We start from the raw sequence: 24,467 nt of genomic DNA, 5'->3' as shown, positions 1-24,467 counted from the left end.
CCTCAAAGCACCCCAACCCAATAATTTATACCAACCAAAATACAAAAAAAACCACTACAAATATATTAACTTTGTTTCACTAGTAAAAGTAGAAAACCTCTTTAAAACCGCATGTAATTTTTACAATGCAATTTCAACTACAATGTGTGAATGCATCCTCAAAGCTACACCATCCAATATGTCTCTCCCAACCACTCTCCATCAAGCACATATTAAAAAAATCATCTTATACCTGGTAATGGTGAACATACTGTTAGTGATGGCTGTAGCTGTGCCAACTAAATACAAAACTGAGTAATACTTAGGAAGCACCATTCCACTGGAGCTCTCTGCTCCTCTTATAATATCTGGTAAGATGCAGCAAAGCTGTACCAAGCTATAGATGTGACTAGTAACAATTTTACTGGTGGAGCAGGAAGCCTAAGGCTAAGGATACTGAGTTGACATCAATACTGCAGTCACATGACATCTTCCCCTGCAGTGTCATGGCACCCATGGTGGGTTTCTATGGAATCCAGCTTCAGAATCATTGCAGTAATGAATTATACCCTGGGGGCCTGTTTCTCATTTTAGATAAAGTTCATCAGAATCATAACTTCTGACCTTCCCGCAGAATAGGTAACAAGGGTTTGATTAGTAGAAGCTCCACCATTGATCACAAGGCCCCATGTCTGAACAGAACACCACAGTTGCAGACTCTGAACCCTGTTCTCATAATTTGTGGGGGTCCTAGTGATAAGACATATCACCTACCTTGGCAAAACTACTTAAAGAGGACCTTTCACCACTTTTGGGCACATGCAGTGTTATATACTGCTGGAAAGCTGACAGTGCGCTGAATTCAGCGCACTGTCGGCTTTCCCGATCCGTGCCCGGTGTAAAGCGCTATCGGTCTCGGGACCGTAGCGCTTTAGCGTCAGAAGGGCGTTTCTGACCATTAGCCAGAGACGTCCTTCTGCCTCGCGGCGCCTATCGCGCTGTGCTGTGGAGCGGGGAGGAACGCCCCCTCCCTCTGCTCGCACAGCTCGTCCATAGACGAGCATTATCAGGAGCGGGAGGGGGGAGGTCCTCCCCGCTCCACAGTACAGAGCGATTGGCGCCGCGAGGCAGAAGGACGTCTCTGGCTAATGGTCAGAAACGCCCTTCTGACACTAAAGCGCTACGGTCCCGGGACCGATAGCGCTTTACACCGGGCACGGATCGGGAAAGCCGACAGTGCGCTGAATTCAGCGCACTGTCAGCTTTCCAGCAGTATATAACACTGCATGTGCCCAAAAGTGGTGAAAGGTCCTCTTTAAGGCTAAGGCCACAGGTAGTGAGCCACAGCGAAAAAGCACCAGAAGCACATTATGTTTTTATCCGCAGTGCTTTTCACAGAAAGTCTGCATGGTTTTCCTCTGCGGACTTTCTGTCCCTATTAAACCTATATGGAAATCAACATTGTTTCGTAGGTATAATTGACATGATGCGATTTACAAAAACGCAATGCTTTTTACACTACATAGGGCCCTGGTCTAAGGTTCTAACAAATGAACGGCACATATAAATAAGTGGCTGATAAGGATATACATTCAGAAGCGGTATATTCATTTAAGGAATTTCTAGGGCAGAACAGCACCATATGTACAGTGCCTGATGAAGTATTTAGTGTCACACCAGTCCCTTAACGCTGACTTTCTGTAGCATAGCTTGCTAGGTAGCAGATGAAGTATACAAACGTGCACTAAAGTCATACAGTGGCTTAAAATGGAAATCTGTTTTAAAAAGACTAAGTATTTCCAGCTCCAAATGTGGTGGTACGATGTGGCACTAAAGGGAAGTTTCTTTGATTTGTCACATGGAAAACTCAAATTTTTGGGGCCTTCCATTTGGTTCTATGGTGACATCCCCATAGAACCAAATGAAGTACCTCATCCATAGAAGAAAATATTTGATTTGCTTTAGTTTTACCTCACAAATCTTCATCATCTTGTAAAAGAGCCAAGTGTCACTTCATAATTTACTTACATTTGTAGCTTAAAGGTATTCTAAGAAAATCCAGATTGAATTAAGCCAAACTCAGAATCTATTTCAATAGTCTGTCAGAGGTGACAATATTAGCAATTAAAGTGACGGATGTCCGTTCTTAAACCAGTTCACAATACAATCAAATAGCTCTAACTAAATTACAGCCAAGCACTAAATGGTGGAATGTCAAATCCACTGTCACCGGGCAAATGATGCACAAAAAAAAAAAAAAAAATTCTGACTATTTTTATACCTACTTCACAATAGATTCATAATTGTTTGCGCTCAAACTAAATGTGACTATATAGAAAGCATGCCATATTAACAGTCTAGTCATATTTATTGAATTTCCAATTTTTATGTATAAACAAGACAAAAACGTCAATTCCAACCCTGAAAAATGCCACCCATGAGTAATAAGAAAACAGAACAGTACCTGCATCATTATAGTCATTGACCAAGCTGAAAAAACAAATGTCCAATATTAGTAAATGATGCTGGTTTTTTTGGGTTTTTTTTAACCGGACACAAAAAGTCGGACATGCAGGAATTTGTGTCCAATTAAAAAAAAAAAAAAAAAAAAAAAGTGTTGCCGCGGAGAGCATAAAACGCTCACGGGCGCTCACCGGCGGGCAGTAAATGCAGGTTTCCGTCTTCTGCCGGCAGAAAACGGAAACCTGCATAACAGAGTTCAGGCGCAGGTGTGAACCCGCCCTTACTGCTGTAATTACAGTATTCCACTATTGGATGAGAGTTTTTATGCTGACTGATCATAAGATATGACCAATGTGCCTTGACCTGTCTGCCGTGATTCTGCCCAAATCTCCGGAAAAATTGCATAGGAATGGCTTACTATCATTCAATTTAAAAAAAAAAAAAAAAACAAAAAAAAAAAACCAACTAATTTCAATGGGTTTTTAAAGGAAACCGCCGGTGTCAGTATGTAGCCTCTCCACTGTGAAGCCATTTTTTTTTTTAAATGCAGAAACAAAGTTGTACATGCAGATTTTTTTTTTTTTTTTTTGCATGGATACAAACAAAAATACGGTTTCACGGTGGAGAAGCTGCATATGGTCACCGGCGGTTTGCCGTCCCACATGCAGTTTTTCTGGGGATTTAGGTGGACTCATGGTGTACAAGTGTGAACACTACATTACTTGTACAAATCAGTCAGTTTATAGTTCCTTTCTTCTAAAGGCCATCACATACAACTTTACATTTTGAAAACTCTCAACGGTATCTGCTTCCATCTCAGTGTGTAGATCCACGAGACAAGGTATCCCAAGTACAAAAAAAAGTTTTATATGTGGGTGTAAACTGCTGCTTGGGCACACAGCAGGGAAGGAGCATTGCACTTTTTAGCTTTTGGCATACAGATTTAGAGGGACTTTCTGGACGCCAAGTTGCTTTTGCAGAGTCTTGAAGGTGCCATTAAACTGGAACTCCCCAAGAAGTGAAATCATTTTATAGGGGCAATTTTACGGTCTCTGTAAGTGTGACATGGCGTCCAAAAACCAACAATCTAAATCTGTATTCCAAAAGCCTATGTGCCCAAACAGCAGTTTATGCCCACATGTATGACATGTTGTACCCAGGATACGTACTGTACTTAAATAATGTCATATATGGGTATAAACTGCTGTTTGGGCTCAGCCGGGCACAGAAAAGAAGAGTTATTTTGGAAAACAGTTTGGTTTAGAAGTCATGCCACTTTTGCAGAGCCCCTGAAATGCCAGCAAAGTGGAATCCACAGACATTGAGCTTAAATCAATCTTTTATGCATCACCATCTTCTGAGATTCATAACATTTTTATTTTTCAGTTGACAAAGTTGATGGAGGGCTTATTTTTTGCAGGACAACTGGTATTTTTTATTGGTACTGTTTTAGGGTACAGATAAATTTTTTATCACTTTTTATAGCTTACTTTGTAAGGGGAGATGGAGAAAAATGATTACTTTCGACATTTTTGTTTCGTTTACCGTGTAGGTTAAATAGTTCATTTTTATTGTACAGATTGTTACAGACGTGGCGATACCAAATATGTATTATTTTTATTTATCTTGAGATGAGCGAACACTATTTGAAACAGTTGTTTCGAATCGCACGCTCCCATAGAAATGAATGGATGTAGCCGGCCGCTTAACCCCCCGCGTGCCGGCTACGTCCATTCATTTCTGTGGGAGCGTGCTAATCGACACGGCTGTTTCGAATAGTGTTCGTTCATCTCTATTCATTTTATTTTTATACAAGTCATTTTATATAGGAAAAGGGCATTTTTGGACTTCATTCATTTATTAATTCCCCCCCCAAACACTTTTTTTTGATCCTCTGATCGCTGATTCAGTACTATACACTGTAATATATACTGCAATACGTGTGTGTACACATTGGAGCAGAAACCACCAGGTATTGGCAGCTCCAAGCAGACCAAGGTCACTTGCCAGACCCAGGAGACCCCTGCAGAAAATAGATAACAGCCTCCCCAGACGTTGCCGCAGGGGGTGCTGATGGGGCTCAATTACATGTCGGAAGTCCTTGTTAAAAACCCCAATCGGATCACAGCTAATGCAGTTGGTGTTAGCTGTCAGTAACAGCTAAAACCCGCTCCCGATGCCGCCCACTCAGATAGTGAGCAGGTTGCCATCAAAGGGCATACTATTATGTCCATTTTTGCCAAGTACCAGGCCCCCAGGACATAATAGTACGTCCTTCGCTGTTAAGGGTTGTCTAGTTTCAAATATTGAGAGAACAATTATTGAATATTGTATATTGAATAATTATACAATTTTCTAATATACTTTCTGTATCAATTCCTCACAGTTTTCTAGATCTCTGCTTGCTGTCATTCATTCTGTTACTTCTAGTCCATGGTCATATCATGACACACAGGTGCATAACCCATTATGGCCATAGCACAGAAATCGGTTATCTGCCTGGTATTAAGTCATCACAAGACCATGGACAGAGTAAGCAGAATAAATAATAGCAAGCACCCCTTACATTTTAGTGATGAATAAGGCAAATGGTTCAGCATAGGGAGAACTTTATTTAGAAAATGTAAAATATAGAACAAAAACATTTTATACACAAGTAAAGAAATTTAGTTAAACACTATTTTGAATGTTAAACACTTGGCACAAGTGAACTGGGAGTATGCAGATTTAGTTTCCTAGTTCACTACAAGAGATAATTGTAAGGGCTTACACGTATAGTTGACATCTTTAAAGGGGTTGCCCAGGCTAAACTTTTAAAGTTTAAATCTGCTGGGGGCAGTGAAATTTTTTTTAAAAAAAATTACATTAGTCACCTGTCTCAGTTGCTCCGTTGTCATCACACACCTCACGATTCATTTGCTTTCCCAGGTCTCTTCCACCGTTGTGCTGAAGCCGCTGATTGGCCTCAGCAGTCACATGAATGCTGAGGCCAATCAGCGGCCTCAGGAAGAGGACCCGTGATGTCACAGGAGACATTCAGGACCTTCGCTGATTGGCTCAGCGGTCATGTGATCGCTGAGGCCAATCAGCGGCTTCAGCACAATGACCGAAGACGCCATGGGAGCAGATAAACTGGGAGCAGCAGGAGGATACCGGAACAATGGAAACAGGGGAGTACGCTTTTTTTTTTTTTTTTTTCCCCACTGCAACTAGCTTATTTCAACCTTAAAATGTTTGACCATATTTGCCTGGACAAACCCTTTAATCCATTTTTTCCAGTGGCCTCTGATATATTGGAAGGAAGAAATAAGCCCGTAAAACAGTTACTTTCATTATAAATACACATAGAAGCCAAAAAATTGAAGCTTATACTAATCAATATCTTCAGTTCTTTTGGCTGGACAGAAGTGAAGGATGGAAATTGCATCAAAGCAAACCATTTTAACAGTTGAAGAAAGATCTTATAAACTCTTGACAAAGTCAAGCTTAAATAACAGAAAAAACATAGGACACAAGATTGGTATGGTTTTAAAAGGTTCTTTATACTATAAAAACAAGAAAAAAAACCATCACAATAAACGTGATCAATTTACATAATATTACCATAAAGAACAGATGACACTCATGGTCCACAGCACTCTGAAGAGACTACACCCCTCAAAGTATAGGACTACAGTTATTACTAGTCTCCAAGGTCCAGCGTTCTGAACTTGTCCAGGTTGTAGAAGCATGCCTTCACTATTCGACCACCAAAGTACCTTCCATTAAGGTCCACCACAGCTGTAACAAGAGAGGAAAAAAATAAAAATCAAGAATCCCAAAAACAAACTGTACACCACAGTACAGCTCCAAGCAGGACGCCACAGCCCTGTATTTTTCTCATACTAGTGAAACTCGCCACAACAAAAAAAAACACTCAAAATTGGGCATTTTTGAAAGATTTCACCTATGGAATGCTGTTTTTTTCCCATAGAGCTATATAAAAAACCCCAGTGGAAAATAGGTTACAAAGAAACATTGTACACTGAACTTTTCCATTGTGTTTTTTTTTGTTTTTTTTTAAATAGGTTCACATCTGCGCTTAGGTTTCCACTCAGGTGGGGTTTGCTTGGGGACCCCCATCCCAAATGAAAACCTAATCCACATTAAAAAAGAAAAAAACAAAACAAAAAAAAACAACCGGTTTCCTTAGGAAACCCGCAGACCCCTAGACTATAATGGGGTCCATGTTGTTTCCATTTTTCATGCGGAGAGGGGAACAGAATCCCCACACAGAGTACAAGCACAGATGTGACCCGAGTCGCAGGTTGCAGACTACCGTGTGTATTTTGCGGTCAGCAAATTAGTAATTAGTGTTCAGTGTTTGCAGACTGAGTGTCTTCAGTGCATCTTCAGCATCAGCAAAGTAAGTCCGCAAAAGGAAAAAAAAAAGGAACTGCGGACTTTATGCACCTATTATATGCCAACCATTAGTGGCTTTGCAATGGCTAAAGATTTCCATTACCCTTGAGCCACAATCCTTCCCGCAGAAATTCTTTACAAACTTGTCAAGGTTTCCAGACACACTGCAATTTACCTTTAATTGCCGATTCCACCCGCTCAAATTCCAAAAATATCCTCACTGCCTCATCATCTGGAGCACCAGGGATCTAATAAAAATTTTAAAAAACATTGTAATCACTACTAACATATAAATTCACTTCCAATAAACTCTTTTTGAACTTTCAGGAGACCATTTTATGTACAAAGGGGTTTCAGACTTCTTTATCACAATTCCAAGCACTTGGCTAATTTTCAAAAGGAACAATTAGCCATTTAATTCTTCATGCTCCAGTAGAGCCACTTTGGTCCTCCCCCACTGGGCTTTGTTCACTTGGCTGCAGCAATGACATACTCACCTCACTGCTGCTCACAAATCACTGGCCAATAGGACACCACACAAGGGTTGAGACAATTTTTAAATAACTTCGTAAACCCCCTTAAAGAGCCTTCACTAACTTCGCATTCTTTAATCGGCACTGCCCCACTTACACTGGGCCTGTTAATTTTTTCTCTAGCCCCCACCATTCCTGAGCAATCAGTACTGATCGTATAGGTGCCTGATATGATATGTAGGCTCTGTACGGTCAGGTGGGCTGTGCAAGACAGGAGAAGGCAAGGGGCGGAATTATGATCTCAGAATCACACCTCCTTTTCCTGCTCCTGTCTGAGCCCACCCAATTGACTGTAAAGAGTGTAATTAGAATATCAGTGTAATGGCAACTATATGGAAGAATGTTGTAACTGCTGAAGGTGGAGAACTGTCCACTTTAAAGGGAATCATTTTGTATACATTCAATTATGAGGCTTCATGATTGTGAAATTCCAATCTCAAAAAGAAATTGTGAATTGCCTGGAACCATTTGTCCTTCACTTTTACTATAAAGCTGGCCAAATATTTTTTTGGATAGCTGTGATGGTGTGATTGGCGGAACAATTCCACTATCAACACTAACTAAGTCTTCCGTGCAGATATCTCTTGACATTATGGCACTGAAGCTTTCAGCTGATCAACTTCAGTGTCTTAATAAAAACGTGACACTTCACATTGTAAGGGACATTCTGAGAAACCAAAATCTATATTCTGCTTCAATGTACACCAAGGACCAACACATTTTAGGTAGGATGTGTACATTAAGTCTAAATCATCCTATGCATCAAACAATGTGATGACATTGAGACAACAAGTGTGGTCATAGGCCTAAAGGGGGAAACAGCTGTAGGCTTCAGACCAGTTTCAAAACTATATATAGCTTTTGGAAGATAGCCAGTTGGGATTTTGAATATATTAAAGACATTTACACAAGAATGATGGTTTATTAACAGCTGTATACATTTGTCAGAATCTGATTTCAATAAAATAAATAAAATTTACTTACCTCAAAAATAACACATTTTCCAACTTTTCCATATTTTTCACATTCTTCTTTTGTTTCACCCTCCAGGTCTTCATCTACTTCCCCTGCACCCACCATATTCTGCAAAAATTAGTATAACATTTTTTTCAGACTAACTACATTGGGATGTCAAATTTGGCGATATCTTTAAAGGGCAAGTCTTACCCGTAATAGCACCACTTTTGTAGGACACTTTAGTATTTCTGTCAGAGGGTTTGGATCAGCCTTTTTAGATGATTCAACTGGAAAAAAAAGTGATGCAAAAGGCTAGGTTATCACACCACAACAAATCTCATTCTGCTGCAGATTGTGCTGATGAATCACTGCAAACATTATTCCGATATACTGAAAGTGTGAAATCTGGAGTCATTTCTCCATTAAATGCGTATGGTGCCACTGTCCTATATTGCAGCACATCTGAACTCACCAAATATGAAGAATACATTGTAATGTGTCAAAGTCTCAGCAGTGACAAACTGATCAGGGTTCAAAATAGTGTTCATTCCTATTTTCAGCTGCCAAATGAAAGAACTTTCATCAAAGACTGATATGTAACCCTATGTGGAACATGCATTCAGGATATAATAAGACACATGCATGTGGTACATGCTATGTGGTCTTTGTATTGGAACAATCTGCATAATACTGTGACCTGTACGATGGGATGTAGCACATGCTCCAATTAGGAGACAAACTCCCACAGACTATGCCTTTTATCATAAAAGTTTTTGTTTTTTTTGCCTGTGCTGCCTTAAAGAGGACCTTTCATCAGATCGGGCACAGGCAGTTTTATATACTGCTGGAAAGCTGACAGTGCACTGAATTCAGCGCACTGTCGGCTTTCCCGATCTGTGCCCGGTGTAAAGCGCTATCGGTCCCGGGACCGTAGCGCTTTACAGTCAGAAGGGCGTTTCTGACACTTAGCCAGGGACGCCCTTCTGCCAAGCAGCGCCTATCGCGCTGTGCTCTGAGACCGGGGAGGAACGCCCCCTCCCTCTCCTGATAATACTCGTCTATGGACGAGCTGTGTAAGCAGAGGGAGGGGGCATTCCTCCCCGCTCACACAGTACAGCGCGATAGGCGCTGCTGGGCAGAAGGGCGTCCCTGGCTAACTGTCAGAAACGCCCTTCTGACACTAAAGTGCTACGGTACCGGGACCGATAGCGCTTTACACCGGGCACAGATCGGGAAAGCCGACAGTGCGCTGAATTCAGTGCACTGTCAGCTTTCCAGCAGTATATAAAACTGCATGTGCCTGATCTGATGAAAGGTCCTCTTTAAAACATACCTTCAGTTATAAACAGCTTTTTATAAATTAACAGTGCAGGTAAACAGAAGAAACTTTTTAATATATCTTATTAAGGATATTGGTTACCTACAGCAATAAATCTTCAGTCTGCTTGTAAAGATTATACTCGGTCTCCATATTTAGCCTCACACATAGAGCTTTATATAGAACAGGCATGTCAAACTCAGGGTACCCTGAGGGCCACATGAGTAACAAGAGGTTGTTGCGAGGGCCGCACACAGCAGCTAATGGCTAGGGCCTAGGAGACTGATCACTAATACCATGCATCGCAAAAATACGGCATTTCTATTGCAGGCTACATAGAGTAGCCTACAATAGAAAGTATAGAATGACAGGCTGGAGCCTCACAAGGCTCCCGGCTGCTATAAAAATGCACGCAGGCCCTGAATCTTGCTCCGGGTGCTTGCGATAGCTGGTAAAATGGCACCTCAGTTAAAGCTGGCAGACACCATTATTGCGTTGGAGTGCTGGGGAAGGGTTGGAGTGCTGGGGGGGGGGGTGCTGGGGAAGGGGGGCTTCTGGATGTCTGGCCCTTCCTTGGGCCTGAGGACTGTTTTTTTCCCACCCACTTGCAATTCTTGCACTTGGGGGTTAATAGGAGCACTACAGTCCTCAAGCCCAAGGAAGGGCCAGACAGACATCAAAAAGCCCCCCTCCCCCAGCACCCCAACACTTCCCCAGCATTCCAACCCCCCATCATCATAAATGTAGTATTTATCCCCTATCCGTAGGATAGGGGTTAAATACTTGAAAAAAAAAAAATAAAAAAAAAATTACAATTTCTTCTGCAGAAGCTTACCTGCTTCTGCTCTTCAGCCTGCGCAGCGGTCTTGTGAGACCGCGTAGGACGCAAGCACGTCGGGTGCGGGCCTGATTACGTCGCCACGTCACCCGGTGTGTGGGGAGGAGGGGGCGGAGCAGGCAGGGATACCTGCTCTCTGCGAAGGGTGAGGGGCAGCCACTGGAGCAGCGCTGAGTCCAGCAGGGCCACCCCAATCCACCGCTCACTTTCCAAGTGCTGATTGTGAGTTTTGTACATCTGCGGCCTGCACAAAAGTTTAGAGACAAAGTTTGAGACTTATGTGCGGGCCGCAGATATGCCTGTAAAGGGCCGCATGTTTGACATGCCTGATGTAGAAGGAAGGGGTCAAGTAGGACTCCTGCCTGTGTAATAGATTTATTGCCTCATTCTGTGCACTACTAGACTCTTATCTACATCCTTTCAGCATGAAAACAAAGCAAGAGAGTGTAACAGCAGCAATTATTTGTCTTTTCTATTCCTTTTTCATTATTCACAGATTAATATGGAGAAAATAACTGCTTAAAAAGTGAAGCATAAAACATTCCTTATAAACAAGTTTTCGTAAATTAAATATATATATATCTTGAGGTGCCCTTTAAAATATGCTTTATCTGAGATAAATTTCAGGCCATATTGTGTGTTTGATGTTAAACCCAAACCTGGTTAAATTTCACTGTAAACAGATATATCCCTAGTAGATTCTGCCTCAAAATAATCCCTGAAATGTGCCTCCTATTCACTCCAGTGTTTTTCTGCTAGCTGTTTTTGTACATGAAATGAATGGCAGGCAGATTCTGAAGCAGATTTTGGAAATAATCTTCCAGAATCTGCTTCAAACTCCCAATACATTTTTTTTTTGTGCCTGACCAAAATCTTCCATGTTAACATACCCGGTAAATCAGTGAACCATTTGCTTGTGCATATAAAGAGGACTGCACCCCAAAAAAAGTCTAATGAAAAGAAACTAATCCAATGAGTCATCTGTACTCACCTTTATAAACCCATGTAAGAATATTTAAAGAGTCCCTCACCAATAAACTGAATTACCGCAGCCATTGTAAATTGTACACATTATGCAATGCACCATCACACAGTCCAACAGGTGAACCATTTTAAGAAATATGCAAATAAGGATTGAGTGCAATGGGGCTAAGCAAGAGCCTTCAGCTTCTCAAACCAGAATACAAAGTCTTTGGAGGCTATGGCGAACCCGCACTGCCCTTGAGCCTCACTTACCATTTCCTTGAAAAAGCTCTTTTTGGAAATATGCATTATGATGGCGATTAGCATAACATCCACTATAAAGCACTATGGTTGGTATAATATTGGGTTTCTTGGTAGACTACTTATCTAGCAAATCTTACATTATAGGTCATTTGCAAGAAGAAGTTTAACAATCTAGGATTAAAAAACAAAACAAACCTTTGTCAGCCAGATCTCCAACAATGATTTTGCCTCCTCTCTTGCTGGTTTTTTCAACAGATAAGGCAGTACTAAGCCCTTGCTCATGTTTTCCCAGACCCTGTCCTTCCCGAAAGCCATATTTCTGCATGATTTTATGAGCCACAGTTCCACTATAAGTTAAGAAAAAGGAAGATGAGCATAGAATGTGAAGCTGGGATTTATGCAAGGACAATAAATCGATTCTGTTGTAATACCCATGTGCAAGTACCTCTGCAAAGTGTGGGCACTTTGTACTTACTACTTGTATGACTTAGCGGACTAAATAATATATTACTTATCATATGTTAAATTATTTATACTGGAACAAATCAATTATCCAAAAAGCTACTTACTGTATACATCCTTGCATATCTGCAATCACTGGCTATACAGACTAGATTTTAGGTGTTACAACAGCATACCAAGTAAAAGGAGTAGAATCAGAATACAAAACATTGTTAAGCTCAGAAGAAGACTCTTACCCCATGTTTGCAATAAATGAATTACTGGGCCCAGATGGTGACCGGGGTCTTTCTGGCTCATCATATATAGGAGGTGGAATTGCTGCTTTAGGTATAGGTGGACGGGGCCTAGGCTCATCATCATAAGACGGCACAATTGCTGAAGAGAGAACAAGGAAATAAAAGTACAGCTGTAAATTTTGCTGCTGACTATTATACGTGTTACTTCTTATATGTGGTCTTTGTATGCTTTCTATATTTTATGGCTGGATGACTGTAGATATTACAAATGATAATCAATGACTAGCTTTTATTTTAGGGATTTTATATTTTAGGAGGTTGCATTACAACTTTGATACTGGAGATGCAAAAATCCTTATGGTTATTTAGATTTGTGGCCTAGCATCCAGCTCTTTCCCTTTGTGTAGACTGATGTGTGACTTTAGATCTTCAAGATGTACATATTCTAAAATTATATTATATGTAAACACACACGGTAATATCAAATAAACTAACACAAATGGCTCGCAAAATGTACAAACACAGAAAATCTATTTGTGAAAACAGAACACAAAAGAAAAGCAAAGTGGAAGTAATGACTCCATCTAGTGGGAAAATGTAGCCACAACTGCAAAGTCGCAGCAATACTTACATTCCCGATCCTTCTCAACAAGTGATGTAGGTGGTGCAATAGCTGCTCCTCCCATTGCTGTCAAGATAAAAATACAAACAAAGGATGACTCGAGAAAACTTATTATCCAGATAAAACAACAAAATATACTTTTTAGAAACACAATACATGACAAAAGATGATATATTAGAATAAGAGAAAAATTGAGAGACTTAAAGCCCAGACAACAATCCCCTTAAACATTTGTAACAATAAGCAGATCTAACAAGTTTGTGTGTTTCACTGTAAATGTAAGCTACGTTTAGATCTGCCGTCAGCAGCTAAACGTACTGCAGCACAATGGAACAAGACAGTGTATCCACACATCAAAACAAGGACCCAATTGTATTAAAAAATGTAGAATCCCTGGAATGTTACATTACTAGATGGGATATCCTATACAAGTGTATAGGGGCAGTGACAGATAAAATATTGTACGTCAATATTTCAGTGTGCCAACTGTAAAGCTTAAGGAGGAAAAAAACAAAACAAAAAAACTAACTGTCCAGTCTTTTTTCCTCCCCAAACTATTCCCAGTACATGCAGCGCCATTAATGAACTTCCCCTCCAATGCCTCCGACAAATCTATATGGGGTTTAAAAGTCTAGTTAAAAGCTTTGTAATGTTCCAATGTTAATCTACCTAAACTAGTCATGGTGCACGGGCAGTTCTGTCAGTCAAAGCACATCACGCTTTAAACGCCCTGGAATACATGACTTTAATGTCCCTTACTCTGAAAAAAAGAAGGGAGGGGGTCTGGTGACGTCAGTGACAGATTTTCCTCCAGTTATACTCTATTTAAGCAGCCTCTCTATAAGGGTGAGTTCACACTGAGTATACGCCAGCTTATTCTGAACGTAAAACACGTTCAGAATCAGCGGCGTATAAAGCAGTTCCCATTCATTTCAATGGGAGCCAGCATACGAGCGCTCCCCATAGAAGTGAATGGGCTGCTTTTTTCACTACGAAAATTTACATCAAAATTACATTTATTAGAATATATTGATATCTTAAAGTTACTGACTTCTCTTACGCCGCTCTCTTTCATAGTCTTCCTCTTCATCAGATTCAGGATCAGGTCTACGAGAAAACCCACTGGCTTCATGGCGGTCCTTCCTACGTCTGAAAAGCAAAATGTAACACATTTTTGTAACAAAAATGAAAAAAAAAAAAAAAAAAAAGGGAAGGGGGGCATAAACTTATCTTACAGCAAGAAAATACAAATAATAGGAGTAGGGCCATGCTCAAAAGAATTTATAATCTGAGAACATCAGCCATTGCCTGTACAAAAGGAGACATCTGATGCTGCAAGGGCCAGTTACCAAACAAGCAAATATACAGACACAGTTATGAAGTGTATTAGGTTGTATATATGGCAACAGAAGTCAACTGAGCCAGAGATTTGTTTTGAGGGCACACTGCTTGTGAATTGTTACTTTAAAATGTTGACAAAGCAGGGAGGGCAGCAGAAAGATGAGGAGAGAGATATTGAGAGAAAGTTATAAAATGTTTTCATACAAATTGTAAAGAAAACCGGGCAGTGACAGGCATAGGCGACATGCACTACCAAAGCAGCTAGACTAGAATATAGGCCTGGCAGATGTACTTAGTCTTTTCTTGGACAAACTTTCCAGTCCTTCCTGATAACTCAATTACAGAGTAAGGGAAAAAACACACCCAAAAAAAAACAAAAAAACAGGAAGTTATAAGTGTAAATGAGATAGATCAGGGATGCATGTAATCTCAAAACTGCAGGGAATCCACTAGTAACTTCTGGTAGTGCAACACACTTAGAAGATATCAGGTTTAGGAAATTATATTAAGAGACAGCTGATGGACAATGAATAGGGAGCCCTGAAGAATAGAATGAGAGATCCCAACAAAGTACATACCAGTATTTGCATAAATGTAACTTTTACTTAAAGAAAACATTTCTCCACCATCACCAACTCAAGTTCTTAGTATCTGTTAATATTCCCTACTCATAGATTGTAAGCCCTCGCGGGCAGGGCCCTCTACCCCACTGTGCCAGTCGGTCATTGTTAGTATTATATCTACCTGTATATTCTGTGTATTGTATGTAACCCCCAAATGTAAAGCACCATGGAATTAATGGTGCTATATAAAAAAAAAACAATAATGATAATAATAATAATAATAATACTCCAATGATTCCAAAGCAGCTGAAATTTCTCTAGCCCCATCATTCCCGAGCAACAAGTGCAGATAGGTTTGAGGCATGATTTACATTCTGTAATGTCAGTGGGTGCGATTCAGAGCTCCAGTCAGAGGCATCCAGTGCCAGAGTTCAGAAACACACTCCTTACCTACGCCTGCCTGAAACCGTCGTTCTGAGTTAGAGTTGGTTCACATTAGCGTATGTATTCCGCCCGGGGAGAGTCCGCATGGAGACCCTCTGGACGGAATACAAATCGCAATTGCAAGCGCTGTGCTGTCAAAGCACATGGACCCCATAGACTATAATGCTAAGATCTTGAACAGTAGGAGGTGGAGAAAGACCCTCTTTAAAAATTACCATAGCACAGATGAATGAGAACATATGTACATTAAAGTGGAAAACAAATGACCTCCCAGTATATTCTGATGTCCATGACATGAGAACGGAAGAGATTAGTAGTGTTAAATCTGTTTCATCGCTGAGAAGATTAAATGCTGTTATACTAATAACCAGTCTGAGTATAATCCAAGAGCTTCAATAACTAGAACTCCCGAAGATCTAAAATGAATATTAAATGTAATCATGTTCATGGCTGGGGAATAATGATCACAAGCATATCATGAAGACCAGGTCTGTGCATGTGTCATCTTGTATGCAGACTCCTCAGCAGCCTTAAAGGGGTCAAAAACATTGTTTAAAAAGGAAACCTGTCACTAAAGTTTACCCCTATAAGGCTAGGTAGGTTCACATCTAGGTATCTGCCACTAATTTGGAAGTGGATACCAACATCAAATATGTGGCAAATTCCGTTTGGTTATTAAAAAAAAGTATATATATATGCTAAATGTATTAGTACCCCTGATGATCTATAACTGAAACACATAGGGTAGTTTGGTTAAAGTTTAGTCAGTCTGCAGTGACCATTTTGGAGGCAGCAGTGACGGCAATAGCCCCTATGCCCGTTGACATGGCTCTAGGTTAGTAGTCACAGTCTTCACAGGCTGCTTTGTTGGCTAGTAGACTGCATAGTTATATTTGTGACACCCAAAAGGCCACTGTAACTGGAAAGTTGTTGGAATAGGGAGGGTAAGATTTTGAGGAATTTACATTACAACCTCACCCTAGCTCTATTAAGCCTCTGGAATCTGATGTGTAGTACATCTAACCATAATCGTCTCATTGGCAATATTTTGCACATCTTTTAGGGTAATTAATTAAAAGTTAAGTTTTACTATTATAATCAGTCTTCAAAACTACTTTCTGTGAATATGAGGTAGAAAATACAATAGTTTTTTTTAAAATGCATGATTACTTTTTCACTTACTTTTCTCGTTCTTCAATTTCTTTCTGCCTTTCCAGCTCACGTTGACGCTGCCTTTCCTCTCGCTGACGCTTAACCACTTTTTCAAATTCATTAGGGTACATTGGATCATACTCATCAGCTAATGGAACTAAAACATCTCCAGTAGAAAATCCACTAGGGACGGGGTCCTGTAGCAGCAAGATACAAACCGCCCATAAAATGAAAAATATAAATTTGGAAACATTTTTTGAAGCGTAACAAACAATAAAGATTCACTGGTTTTAGAAAGATTAAAAGGGGTTATCCAGCTACCAAAAATTATCTGCAAATACATCCACTGCAGAGCTAAATACTCACGGGTCTCCTGTGAACCTCTTTTTGTAGCTTTATTTGAATTGTATCAGTGTTATTTACATTGGGGGGGGGGGGGGGGGAGTATTTAGTCAGAAACCAATTGTGCAAATTCTCCCTCTTAAAAAGATGAGAGAGAGGTCTGTAAGTGACATCATAGGTAGACCTCAACTATGAGAGACAAAATGAGAAAACAAATCCAGAAAATCACATTGTCTGATTTAGAAAGAATTTATTTGCAAATTCTGGTGGTAAATAAGTATTTGGTCACCTACAAACAAGCAAGATTTTTGCTCTCACAGACCTGTAACTTCTTTTTTAACCGCTTCCCGACATCTGCCGTATTAGTATGGCGGATGCCGGGTGTTTAACGGTTGTATACAGTAGACACCCAGCGCTAATGCCCCTAAGTCGGTGCCCACACCGATCGGGGGCATTAACCCTTCCGGCGCCTCGATTAAAGCTGACCAAGGCACCATTTTCCCGGCTCTTCACCGCTCTCACAGTACAGCGCAATAGACACTGCTGTGAAGAAGGGTGTTTCTGACTGACTGTCAGAAAAGTCCTTTTGATGGTGAAGAGCTACAGTACCGGCACCAATAGCTCTTCAGCGGGAGCACAGAACGTGAAGGCCGACAGTTCGCTGAATGTCGGCTTTCTAGCGGTGTATAAAACCACATTTGCCCCAGGTGGTGAAAGGTCCTCTTTAACTGTGGAACCCATAATTAAATAAATCGAAGACATACAAGATCACTGATAATTTCAAACTGTATTCTAAAAACTGTATTCATACAGTACATGGATCAGTCATCTGTAAATGGTTCCTTATGTAATGAATGCCTATTACAGAGACAGTTTTTTTTATCATGTTAGTCAAAACACACCGCATAGGAGTGATGCAGAAATACAGTAGATTTATATTGATGAGTCACCTGTTTTGAGGAGTGGACCGCACTGCTTGCCTCTCACTGGTGATTACATTAATGTACACTCACCGGCCACTTTATTAGGTACACCATGCTAGTAACGGGTTGGACCCCCTTTTGCCTTCAGAACTGCCTCAATTCTTCGTGGCATAGATTCAACAAGGTGCTGGAAGCATTCCTCAGAGATTTTGGTCCATATTGACATGATGGCATCACACAGTTGCCGCAGATTTGTCGGCTTCACATCCATGATGCGAATCTCCCGTTCCACCACATCCCAAAGATGCTCTATTGGATTGAGATCTGGTGACTGTGGAGGCCATTGGAGTACAGTGAACTCATTGTCATGTTAAAGAAACCAGTCTGAGATGATTCCAGCTTTATGACATGGCGCATTATCCTGCTGAAAGTAGCCATCAGATGTTGGGTACATTGTGGTCATAAAGGGATGGACATGGTCAGCAACAATACTCAGGTAGGCTTTGGCGTTGCAACGATGCTCAATTGGTACCAAGGGGCCCAAAGAGTGCCAAGAAAATATTCCCCACACCATGACACCACCACCACCAGCCTGAACCGTTGATACAAGGCAGGATGGATCCATGCTTTCATGTTGTTGACGCCAAATTCTGACCCTACCATCCGAATGTCGCAGCAGAAATCGAGACTCATCAGACCAGGCAACGTTTTTTCCAATCTTCAATTGTCCAATTTCGATGAGCTTGTGCAAATTGTAGCCTCAGTTTCCTGTTCTTAGCTGAAAGGAGTGGCACCCGGTGTGGTCTTCTGCTGCTGTAGCCCATCTGCCTCAAAGTTCGACGTACTGTGCATTCAGAGATGCTCTTCTGGCTACCTTGGTTGTAACGGGTGGCTATTTGAGTCACTGTTGCCTTTCTATTAGCTCGAACCAGTCTGGCCATTCTCCTCTGACCTCTGGCATCAACAACGCATTTCCGCCCACAGAACTGCCACTCACTGGATGTTTTTTCTTTTTCGGACCATTCTCTGTAAACCCTAGAGATGGTTGTGCGTGAAAATCCCAGTAGATCAGCAGTTTCTGAAATACTCAGACCAGCCCTTCTGGCACGAACAACCATGCCACGTTCAAAGGCACTCAAATCACCTTTCTTCCCCATACTGATGCTCGGTTTGAACTGCAGGAGATTGTCTTGACCATGTCTACATGCCTAAATGCACTGAGTTGCCGCCATGTGATTGGCTGATTAGAAATTAAGTGTTAATGAGCAGTTGGACAGGTGTACCTAATAAAGTGGCCGGTGAGTGTATATATTAATATATACACAGCAGACTGTCAACCATTGTGAGGAGGGCTGAGAGTCCGCTGTATTCTTTGATCTCCCATTAGACAAAAGGCACATTCAGCTTTTGACTAATAAGAAAAAAGCCCATCCTTTTGGTACATTCTTCTTACGTAGGACACTATTACCTTCATTCCAGCAGCCACATGAGGTGGGGTATCAATAATTTGTCGATCATCTGTACTGCCTCGCTTGAGATCAATAACAGGAGCAAGTACTGTAGTCTGTTTCGTCCTCTGGGTCTGTAAGAAAACATTTTTAGATCAGCATCAAATCACTACTAAAATAGTAAAACATATAAATAGAGCCAATGCTTACAACTTCTTTGCATTAGTCTGTGTGAATTTATTTGCTCCAGGAGAAGGTACTTAAAGGGATTCTATCATTAGAATCCCATTTTTTAATACTAAACACAAAGAAATAGCCTTAACCCTTAAGTACCATCATGGTGTCTATCATAGACCACTACCAAAGACATATCATTAGGATAGAAACCATGATAAATACTTAAGGGTTAAGAAAGGCTATTTTTCACCTACCTTTTAACAGTCTTCTCCACGCCGCCGTTTGTTAGATATTCCCGGTTTTCTTCGGTATGCAAATGATTTTTCTCGTAGCACTGGGGGCATCCCCAGTGCTGCTTGAAAAATCTCCAGCGCCACCTCATCTTCTTCTGGAATGCCTCTCCACCGCGTCCTCTTCCGGCACTGGTCTTCTAAATCCTAGGCTTGTGCAGTCAGCTCTGCCAAGCGGCAGAGCTGACTGCGCATGTCTGCGGCCATTTTCTTGTGTCCGCTTACACAAGTGTACTGTGGCAGAAGAGGATGCGGCGGAAAGGCGTTCCAGTAGATGATGAGGCGGCACTGGAGATTTTTCAAGATTTTAATTTTCTTTTTTTGAGAGCAGGGGAATGCCCAAGTGCTGCGAGAAATATAATTTACATATCAAAGAAAATAGGGAATATCTAACAAACAGCGATGCGAAGAAGACTTCTAAAGGTAGGAGAAGAATAGCCTTTCTTAAGGCTATTCCTATATGTTAAAAACCCAAAAAGTGATATGCACTAAAACTAGAACTTTATTAAGATCAGTTAAAAGACTAAAGTAGTAGCACCAATAACTACCACCAAGTGAAGGGGGCTATTAAAATGGAGTGGTGTTACACTGTATCAGTGTGTGTCCATGCCTACCTAAACAATAGCCTATGAAAAGGGTCTATATTGTCTAGCTAGCATAGACTCCCTAAAAATAAAGCCATTTGTAGTAAAATTTTCCGGAAGGGAGACCAACTTCCACAACATAGATTAACGCACAAACTAGACAATGCCAGTATAAGGAACATATACAGACTGATAGAAGGATAAAGGCAAACCTCCCTCAGCATACACCACTCCACACACAATAAACCGTCTGCACGTCTGTGACAATTGACAGCTCAGCCTGACTGTCTGTTTCACCGGACAAGCCGGTTCATCAGAGGCAAATAAGAGCGAGTCTATCATGCGTGCAATAATACATGGCATGTACAAGTATAATGGCAGCGTATGGTTGACTGGGCTGGCTGTAATGTATAGCCACTATTACTAAATGTTAGTATTAAAAAAAGGAATTCTAATGATAGAATCCCTTTAAAGGAGAACTCCAATGTAAGAGTTCTTGAGCACTACAGCATGCTATAAGTTTTCTGTAACTGGAAATCAGATAATTGTCCAACCAATGAGCCCTGCAAATTACCTTTGCTTGTGTTAGGGCTGCCTTTTTAACCTGCAGCTGTGACTGCAAAAGCTTGAAGTTTTTCGACCATCCTTCAGTTTTCGAATCACTCGTCTCCACGCCTAAATCATCGTATAAAGACATTTTCTTTCACCTGCAACCCTTCAAAGGAAAAAAAAAAAAAGTAAATGAAAAAAATTAATCTAAGAATCATTAAAGGTACATATTATTCCCTTTTATTAACCTGATTTCTAAAATACATCTACAGAAATATAATTTATCGGGTTACTATAATGTAAGTAGAGTTACTTAGTCCATTAACATTAGGGGCAAACACTTCAATATAGAAATTCCACAACAAAATAAATATATTTTATTTATCTATCTATCTATCATGAAAAGTCACACTACTTGGATATATGCAACAAAATCGCAACTTTTTAAAATCTACATAACATTAGTCACTTTCCAGGAAAAGGTGGTTTGTAGAGGGCGTACAGGAGGAATACACTTCAGCCCCACCAGATTTATCAGATATGATGGGGAAAAAAGTGCGCTAGTTACAAACCTCTGCTTCCCAGCTCTTTCATTATGACAACATCCGGGAGAAACAATCCCCTGCCCGCTGTCGCAAAGCACTGATCCCTTGTACTAGGGGCAGCAGGGATAAATACTCATCCCTGATATCTTCACACGTGAGGATTTTTGCGCAGGCAGCAGGGACGGCTGCCAATCTCTGCTGTCACTTAGTGTAAGGGATCAGAGCTTGGTGACAGCAGGTGGGAATAAATGCTCCTTATTGCCCCAGTATACGATACAGCACTCTGAACATATATGATACATGTACGATATACGATACAAGACCATGAACATATTTCAACTGTTCTAGAAAATGCAGGTGCCCTTTAAATAAGAGTCCTCAGGCAACCCTTTACTGCTGTTAGCAGCACTGCTTCGTAAGGTCACAATGTGAGGTTTCCAGAGGAAACCAAGGCAGATCTGTCAGCAAACCACAACAACGTGTACACGGTTCATTAGTGGCCCTCGTACACTGTACAATATACATTAGAAGATATTTTTTCCTAATTTTTCTTGTGCGTCTGATGGTCAGACATCTTTTTGTCCAAAAAAATACTGGAAATGTTCATTTATTTATTTGATGGTTGGACCTGATCAATGGATCTTTAATAAGAATAGCTGAGTACCCCTACACTAGACATTTTGGCCCAGCAGGACTTTCCTTAGTATCTCTCTATTTGGTTTGTATGCAGTGTGGCAGCTCCCAACACCATGTTAGAACAACAAAGAGGTGGACTGCTAAAACAGTGGTTACATACAGAGCCCGGCAGACACCATTGACTATAATGGGGATCATTGGGTGTCCACCATCTTTAAACTGAAATCAGTGGAGGATATGCAGGACACTACAATGAACATATCCCAAGACAGAAATGCAAAATGTGCTTCAGCCATAATGTGATTATTTACAGCAGAAAAACTTACCAGAGACCATGTATGAAGGCTTATACACTCAGAATTGTCTACCAAGACCCTGCATGTATTTCAACTATTCATGAAAACTCAGGTGCCCTTTAGGTTAGAGTCCTAGGCAACCCTTTATAGCTGTTACCAGAGCTGCTTCCTAAGGTCACAATGTGAGGTTTCCAGAGATAACCAAGGCAGACCAGTCAGCAGACCACTACAAGGTGTATACAGCCCACTAACAGAACCCAGGCTGCCAGATACGTCAGCTTCTAGTCAGGGCAGACACGTGTATACTGACAGGATTCTTTATATCTCACCGGCAGCGGATACACAGGGGAGCTTCACTTTATAACAGGGGAGCGTGAGTCCAGTCCTTAGTAAGAATTCCGGGGTCTTGGCTACACACGATTCAACACAGAGCAATATGGGCTGAACGGCAAACCTCTCGTCACAGACACAAACTCATAAAGCAAAGCATTGCCCCTTTAACACTCACCCACTAACTGCACGAATCCGCCATATACAGTCGGTGCTGGGTAAGAGGGGGCGGGACTTCTGTACGTATATCACTTGCGACACCATTCCGACTACGATAGCTATAAGCGAGGCTTGGAACGCAGCGTAGATATGCTTTACGTACACTGGGTGTGTCTATAGCCTTGGGTGAAGGCAGGGAGTATCCGGCAGACATTACTAATGTTGCTCATATAGAGGGGTAGTTATGTGAGCGTGGCGCTGCATCGTGTTCTAGTATACAGAACTGATAGTTTACCTTAGGTATTAGGATTCTAGGATAGACTGGGTGCACTATTGTTCTGTGCAGGCCCCAGGTCTAGGCTTAGTGCTAGTTTCACATATGGGTTACAAAGGGTAAAACAATAATGTGTAGATGTGAGACAGAAAACCACCAGTCACCATTCCTAGACTGTTCTGTTCTATGTGCACACTGGAAAGTCTAGTAAATCTGGCAGCCATATATATCACTGACTACCCTTTACCCCACATACTTGCCAGCTCTCCCAGAACATTTTGGAGACTTCCTAGATGAGGGGAGACTTCTCAGAAGGCCTGGCGATTCTTCCAGGCTCTGGCAGCTCTCTTATTTTTCTGTATGTGACATGAGCATAGTATTTGCCTGTCATGTCACAAAAAGGAACATGGCTGGCACATTCTGTACTTGCGGTAAAAAAAAGGGGTATGGCATGCTCCAAGACAGACATTGTCTTGTGAGAAGGAGGCATAGTATGTAAGCAAGTATGGATTTTTAACACCTTAAAGCGGTTGTCCAGCAATTAGAGGTTTTGGCATGGAGGCAGGGGAAGGTAAAAAAAAAAAAAAAAAAAAATGTACAGTACAGACCAAAAGTGTGGACACACCTTCTCATTCAAAGAGTTTTCTGTATCTTCATGACTATGAAAATTGTAGATTCACACTGAAGGTATCAAAACCATGAATTAACACATGTGGAATTATAAACTTAAAGGGATCCTATCATTCACACACTATTTTTTCTAGTTACCACGTCGGAATAGCCTTAAGAAAGGCTATTCGTCTCCTACCTTTCATTATCATCTCCGTGCCTCTGTTCGCCTACAATCCCATTTCTTGTCGGTATGCAAATTAGCTCTCTTGCAGCACTGGGGGTGGTCCTCAGCGCTCAAACAGCACTGGGGGCATCTCCAATGCTGCGAGAGAACTCTCTCCAGCACCGCCTCTATCTTCATCAGGACAGTCTTCTTCAGCCTCTTCTTCCGACGGTGGCTTGTAACTTCTAGGCCTTGGGCAGAGCAGACTGCGCATGCCCACAGGCCACGAGAAAATGGCTTCTTGCACAGTATAGTACGCGGCCATTTTCTCTTGGCCTGTGGGCATGCGCACCGTCTTTGTGCGACGCAGTAAAGGTGAATGGATGGACTCTACATGCCTGGTTCCCACCGTGAAGCATGGAGGAGGAGGTGTGATGGTGTGGGGGCGCTTTGCTGGTGACACTGTTGGGGATTTATTCAAAATTGAAGGAATACTGAACCAACATGGCAACCACACATCTTGCAGCGGCATGCTATTCCATCTGGTTTGCGTTTAGTTGGACCATCATTTATTTTTCAACAGGACAATGATCCCAAACACAC

At 41.2% G+C, this 24,467-nt stretch overlaps 1 protein-coding gene across 2 annotated transcripts; it reads right to left on the bottom strand.

The window, feature by feature from the left end:
- Positions 1–5,034: 5,034 nt before the first annotated feature.
- Positions 5,035–22,916, bottom strand: RBM17 (RNA binding motif protein 17). 2 transcript variants are annotated; one of them, XM_075273930.1, is made up of 12 exons: positions 22,835–22,916; positions 20,875–21,015; positions 19,270–19,383; positions 16,567–16,733; positions 14,088–14,185; positions 13,046–13,102; positions 12,415–12,553; positions 11,912–12,063; positions 8,544–8,620; positions 8,361–8,459; positions 7,019–7,091; positions 5,035–6,222 (listed from the first exon to the last, which is right to left on the bottom strand). In XM_075273930.1, the coding sequence occupies exons 2-12, from the start codon at positions 20,995–20,997 to the stop codon at positions 6,125–6,127; spliced, it is 1,197 nt and encodes a 398-aa protein (XP_075130031.1). In that variant the 5' UTR covers positions 20,998–21,015; positions 22,835–22,916; the 3' UTR covers positions 5,035–6,124. The 2 variants fall into 2 exon arrangements, with proteins under 2 accessions (XP_075130031.1, XP_075130032.1); XM_075273931.1 differs by lacking the exon at positions 22,835–22,916 and adding an exon at positions 22,656–22,774.
- Between the last annotated feature and the right edge of the window lie 1,551 nt (positions 22,917–24,467).

Source organism: Leptodactylus fuscus, chromosome 5 (genome assembly GCF_031893055.1).
Source record: "Leptodactylus fuscus isolate aLepFus1 chromosome 5, aLepFus1.hap2, whole genome shotgun sequence".
In the NCBI taxonomy this organism is placed as follows: domain Eukaryota; kingdom Metazoa; phylum Chordata; class Amphibia; order Anura; family Leptodactylidae; genus Leptodactylus; species Leptodactylus fuscus.
The sequence above is the reverse complement of the archived record's forward strand: the minus strand, read 5'-3'. Positions and strand labels throughout refer to the sequence as shown.